Here is a 6,102-nt window from a genome sequence, read left to right on the forward strand (position 1 = left end):
GTGTGTGTGTGTGTGTGTGTGTGTGTGTGTGTGTGTGTGTGTGTGTGAAATATTTTCACTGGAAAGGATTCAAAACTTAAAAAAAAAAAACTGGAGCCCAGAGGCAGCATTACGCCATTCTTCCTTCTTGGAAAAAACGCTCAGACTTAAAACAAGCCTCCTTCAAACCCTCCGTCAGTCCTGCAGGAGAAAAGGGGCGGTCGGCTTTCTCCTTTCAAGAAGGAGTTATTTTCAGCTGCTGACTGAAGACGGGCGCACGTCTGGATACAAGAGCGTTTCCACTATGGGACTGGATACAGACGCGCAAGAGGCAGATTTAAAGAGTCTCAGACTGAGGAGAAAGCCCTCCCCGCTGCTGCTGCTGCTGCTGCTGCCGCCGCTGTCGCTGCCGCTGCCGCTGCTGCTACTGCCTTTGAGGTTTCGTTCCTTTCATGGTTTCTCCTGCCAAACCAGAGGTACCTTCGCCGCTGTTCTCTTTGGTGCCATTCAGCGGCAGGTTAGAGGATGAAACTCCCAAGACTCCTCGCTTTCTTGCTCTGGCACCTGACTTGGTTGGACCTAGATCTTATCAGCACTGTTCTGAGTGCCCCAGACCTGGCACAGAGAACCTCAGGGTCCAGACCGGGACTGGCCAAGGCAGAAGCCAAGGAGCGTTCCCCCCCGGCCAGAGGCAGCTTCAGGCCGGGGGGACATGGCTTCAGTGGGGCAGCCACTAATGCCAGGGCAAAGGGCAGCGCCAGCCAAGCTGGAGGCCTACTACCCAAGAAGGATCAGCCCAAAAAGATGCCCTCGAGATCCGGAGGTCCTGAGCCCAAGCCAGAATTCCCCCAGGCAAGGCAGGCTGGAGCTCGGACTGTGACCCCCAAAGGGCAGCACCCTGGTGCCAAGGTTCCTCCAAAGGGCGGCCCCAGTTCCAGTACCTTCCTACTGAAAAAGGCCAAGGAGCCAGGGCCCCCAAGCGAGCCCAAGGAACCATTCCGACCGCCCCCAGTCACGCCCCATGAGTACATGCTCTCCCTGTACAGGACGCTATCGGATGCTGATAGGAAGGGAGTCAATGGCAGCATGAAGCTGGAAGCTGGGCTGGCCAACACCATCACCAGCTTCATAGACAAAGGGCAAGGTGAGAGGCAATGCTGACCCCAGGTCAAGGAGGGATGTCTAGGGGAGTGTGTTTATCTCGCAGTGCACCAGTTACACATGCCAGAGGTTACCTCTTGTATTGTGCATCTGGTTGTCTGGGCTACATGCACTAGGACATCGAATTGTAGGATGTCAGAGCAGGAAGGGACCTTAAGGTTCGTCCAATCTAGGTCCATGAGTTTGCAGAGGAGAAAACTGAGGTTCAGACAGGCGAGAGACTTGCTGAAGGTCACAGTGAATTGGTTGCATGAACCCAGGTATCCTGTTTCTCAGTTCCTTGTTCTTCATTTTCGTGGATTCTCCTCCTTTAGTTCTAGATAAAGCTAGATCAGAGGCAAGTGTTGGGAATATTGAGGGGAACAGGGGATTCATTGCAGAGGAGGTGGAATTTCAGCTGGGGGATGGGGTGGGAGAAGAATATCATCAATGAGTACTCCTGTCCTAAACAAAGCTAAATGATTTCTTACTTTTATACATAACCCAGGAGAACATAGGCTTTCCTCATTTTTTGCAACCATAGTGCTCCCAGTCTTCAGTTTCAGTCTGGCCATTTAACTCTCTTGTGATCTCTTGTGACTTTACTTTTTTGGGTCTCAGTTTGTCTCCATACAAAAAAATAAGGGGGTTGTACTAGATGGTTTCTAAGGTGCTTCTACCTATGAGTTTCTAGAATTCTTTGATTCTTAGAACTTTTTCTTGAGTGCTTTCTGGGAGAGAGCTTGGGGAAGGGGGAGAACATACTCATTAAGCACTTGATATTGGGGGAGGGGGTGAGGCTGAGCCAGGCTCAGTGGCAGCAAGCCTGGTTGGGGTGGGGGAAGTAGCCTGGCTGTGTGCCCAGTTAGGGAAAGCTGTGATTCCTTCAGGATTCATAAAGTAAGTCCCCATGTCCCCTAGCACTGAAGCTGCTCAGGGAGGGGAGATGAGGAGTTTAAAAGTCCAATTAGTCACTTTCTGGGCTAACATATGAATACTCCCTGGTGGCAAATTGGTGTTTAGGAAGGATAACACATTCTGACATATACTGAAACTTTATCGTACAGTCATCTATAAAGACATATTCATCTACCCAATGAGTACAGCACATAAAGTTCACACACAGGACATTGGCTTCAATACAGTTAGGCATTCTCTCTGTTTCTGTCTCCCATGATACACACATACCCTGAGTATAGAATGTGCTTACACAGAGGACATCATACACTTGCTTGCATGTACACGTGCACAATGGACATGTTAAGATATTTGTTGCTTAGTAAGTTCTCTTCATTTGCACACTTTTAGAATGTAGGGTCCCAGCCCCTGTCCTAGTGGAGAAAACGTTAAGTAGTTTTCTTAGATTCAGTAGCCTTTTCCTGTACACTACAGAGACTCTGCAGGAACATCAAGAATGATCCTGTTTCTTTCTCTCTAGATGACAGAGGTCCTGCAGTCAGGAAGCAAAGATATGTGTTTGATATCAGTGCTCTGGAAAAAGATGGGCTGTTGGGTGCTGAGTTACGGATACTGCGGAAAAAGCCCTCAGATGGGTCAAAGCCATCTATCCTTGGGCGGCCAGCCCAGCTGAAGTTGTCTAGCTGTCCCAGTGGCCGGCAACCAGCCATCTTGCTTGATGTACGTTCCGTGCCAGGTCTGGATAGCCCCCGTTGGGAAGTGTTTGACATCTGGAAGCTTTTCCGAAATTTTAAGAACTCAGCTCAGCTGTGTTTGGAGCTGGAGGCCTGGGATCGAGGTCGTGTCATGGACCTACGTGGTGTGGGCTTTGACCGAGTTGCCCGTCAGGTCCACGAGAAGGCCTTGTTTCTGGTGTTTGGCCGCACTAAGAAACGTGATCTGTTTTTTAATGAAATTAAGGCTCGCTCTGGCCAAGATGATAAAACTGTGTATGAGTACCTGTTCAGCCAGCGTCGGAAACGGCGGGCCCCACTCACAACACGTCAGGGCAAGCGACCCAGCAAGAATCCCAAGGCCCGTTGTAGTCGCAAGGCACTGCATGTTAATTTCAAGGACATGGGCTGGGATGACTGGATCATTGCCCCCTTGGAATATGAGGCCTTCCATTGTGAAGGACTCTGTGAGTTTCCCCTTCGATCTCACCTGGAGCCCACCAACCATGCTGTCATCCAGACTCTCATGAACTCCATGGATCCAGAATCTACACCCCCTACTTGCTGTGTACCCACCAGATTAAGTCCTATCAGCATCCTCTTCATTGATTCTGCTAACAATGTGGTCTACAAGCAGTATGAGGACATGGTTGTGGAGTCCTGTGGCTGCAGGTAGCAGCATCACCCCTCCAGCCACCCACCCTTCTCCATGGTCACGGCCACTGTCACATGGTCTTCTCTTTTCCATCAGCATCCTAATTCCCAGGACCATTGATGGGGTGGGGAGCCACAGCTAAGAGCAATTTGTTAAGCCTCGTTTTGCCCTTGGAGGAAGGGTAGTACTTCCAGGGCCTCTTCCAATTTCCCTTTCCATGACTCTGGCTAGAAAGCCCCTCACCAAAGAGTATCTTTCCCAGAAGGCATGTTTCCATCTGAGGGATTCCCACCCATCTGAGTACTTCCCAGGCATCAGAGGATCCCTCTCATGAGGCACCAGCATCAGTGCTGCTCAGACTTCCAGAGACAGGCTATGCCTAGGAAGTACAGACTTGAGGGTGATGGAGATATCAGGAGTTAATTTTCTTCAGGAAGTCCTCTCTCAGTTCCAGACTTCGTCTCAGACATTCCACCAATATCCTTTCCTCAGTTTCAGGAACCCCTAGGGAAGTCTGGCTGCTTCCTGGGATATGCCTGGAAAGACAACATTGGGTCTGACTCCACATACACACAAAAGTGTACAGTGACCTTTTCTATTTCCAGCTTGGCAGAAAGAGGAGCTAAATGGGCAAGGGTAGGGGAGCAGGGATGAGGGTTTCGGGGGCAGCAGGGATGGGGGAAAGGGTATTAGGCTGTTATATTGTTACATTAAACTGTACATTGACCAAGATAAAGAGCAAAAACACAACCAGCTGTGACTGATTCACTCCATCCTCCTAAAGGTGATGTTTGCTATATTCAAAATGGGGGGGGCTTGCTTTTGTCCCCAAGTGAAGGAAGGTGGCAAGGATATTTGCCTCTCCAGCTCCTCCCCCAACCTGAGCTGTAAAACTGCCCAGAAAAAGAGCTGGGCCTGGCAGCTCCCCTATGACCCCATTCCTTCTGCTCCCAAAGTTGTTTTGGCTGGAAGCCTCTGCTTGCTCCTGGGTGAAAAGAGTCATCTCTTCAGTGAGTTTTCTCACTAACATTACTCTGTCTGATCAAGTTCTCTAAAAAAAAAGTCTGTTCAGTCTTTCTTTTAAAAAATATAGGAGGAAAACAGTGACAACTTCATTTATTGACTTGGGAGTCTCATCCTCAGCACTAAATATGACCCCTACACATCATCTTAAGTGACTTCCTCCACACTAAGGGTTAATAACCCTTCTGCCTTTGACCTATAAGGGAACTCTGGGATACAGGACTCCCTCAGGTGTGGGGCCTCAGAAATAGAACCCTTTTAGGCATGAAAACTCAAGAGATATGGGACATCCTCAGTTTGGGGGATCTAGGACATTTGACTCCTTGAAATGTGGGGAAATCAGGGATGTGGTACCCCCTTCTTGGGAACCAGAGGGTAAGGAGACAACCTCAGGTAAGGGGGCTTAGAATGTGGAATCTCTCCAAACTTAGGAATGTGGTCCCCTTTTAGATGCAGGCACTTGGGAAGTGGCCCTTTCAGGTGTAGGCAGTCCAGAGTTTGGGAGCTCTCTCAGGTTTGAAAAATTGGGATAGTCAGCTTCCTGAAATGTGTGGAATTTAGAGATATGGTGCTCCCTTAGGTGTGGAGAATTGGAATATGGAGACTGGAAGATAAAGGGAAATCTTAGGTTGAAGACTTGGAATGTGGGGCTTCTTCAAGTGTGGAGACTTAATAATATGGTGAACGTCAGAAATGGGACCCGGGTCTTGACTACACGGCAATTCCTGTCATATGGCCCAGACTCTTATCTCTAGCCCATGGATATGCTCAAGATTTTCCAGAACTGGGCCTTTGATCCCTGTCCCACAAGAAGTTGCCAGGCCAGAGAATGAGTTAGGTCTTCAGACATTGGTAATATATGGATGGAGCTGGGAGTGGTGGCATATTCCTGTAATCCTTGCTACTGGTGAGGTCTGCCTCAGGTTGGCGGATTTCTTGAGTTTAGGAGTTCAGAGGCACAGTGTGCTAAACCAATTCAGTGTCCACACTAAATCCAGTACCAATATGGTGAGTCCTTGAGAACTGGGGGCTACCAGGCTGCCAAAGAAGAGGCAAACCACCCCAGGACTAAAATGAAGCAAGTTGCAGCTAGGTGGTGCAGTGGATAGAGCTCCAACTTTGGAGTCAGGAGGACCCGAGTTCAAATCCATCCTCAGACACTTGATACTCAATAGCTGTATGACCCTGGGCAAGTCATTTAACCCCAATTGCCTCGCCAAGAAAAAATAATTAAAAAAAGAGTTGAATACAAAATGGAGCAAGTCAAAACTCCCATGCTGATCAGTGATGGGATTGGGCCTGTGAGTGGCTACTGTACCTCTATCCTAGGCAAGATAGGGAAACCCAGCCTCCAAAACCAAACAAAAACAAAAAACCTACACAGAACCTCTTCTCTTGAGCAATCAACCCTTGACTAAGGAGGATCAGTTTCCATCTTGGAGGGTTAGTTTGATTTTTGTTGTGGTCAACTCATGGCCTGGAGCTATTGGAGAAAGAGTACAGAGAGACTGCACTGCTGGTTCCGCAGGGGCAGAGTGGGGATTGGGGACATTAGGGGCCCAGAGAGAAGTGAAAGGCCAGGGAAGAGAAATTGAAGATTGATTATTCGAATGTCTGTAGGATATCTGGAGGTCAAATAAAAGAAAAAGTATGAAAGCCTGTGCTGATGGGCAA

At 48.8% G+C, this 6,102-nt stretch overlaps 1 protein-coding gene across 1 annotated transcript; it reads left to right on the plus strand.

Annotated features, from left to right (window-relative positions):
- The first annotated feature begins 371 nt into the window (after positions 1-371).
- GDF5 (growth differentiation factor 5) lies at positions 372-4,387 on the plus strand. The gene is made up of 2 exons (XM_027867236.1): positions 372-1,123; positions 2,558-4,387. The coding sequence occupies exons 1-2, from the start codon at positions 505-507 to the stop codon at positions 3,424-3,426; spliced, it is 1,488 nt and encodes a 495-aa protein (XP_027723037.1). The 5' UTR covers positions 372-504; the 3' UTR covers positions 3,427-4,387.
- The last annotated feature ends 1,715 nt before the right edge of the window (positions 4,388-6,102 follow it).

Source organism: Vombatus ursinus, unplaced genomic scaffold (assembly GCF_900497805.2).
Source record: "Vombatus ursinus unplaced genomic scaffold, bare-nosed wombat genome assembly UNPS02014785.1, whole genome shotgun sequence".
NCBI lineage: Eukaryota > Metazoa > Chordata > Mammalia > Diprotodontia > Vombatidae > Vombatus > Vombatus ursinus.

Coding starts and splice junctions, on each gene's coding strand:
- GDF5 (XM_027867236.1), top strand. CDS start 505: ATGAAACTCCCAAGACTCCTCGCTTTCTTGCTCTGGCACCTGACTTGG. Junction 1,124..2,557: donor CTTCATAGACAAAGGGCAAG/GTGAGAGGCAAT, acceptor CTTTCTCTCTAG/ATGACAGAGGTCCTGCAGTC.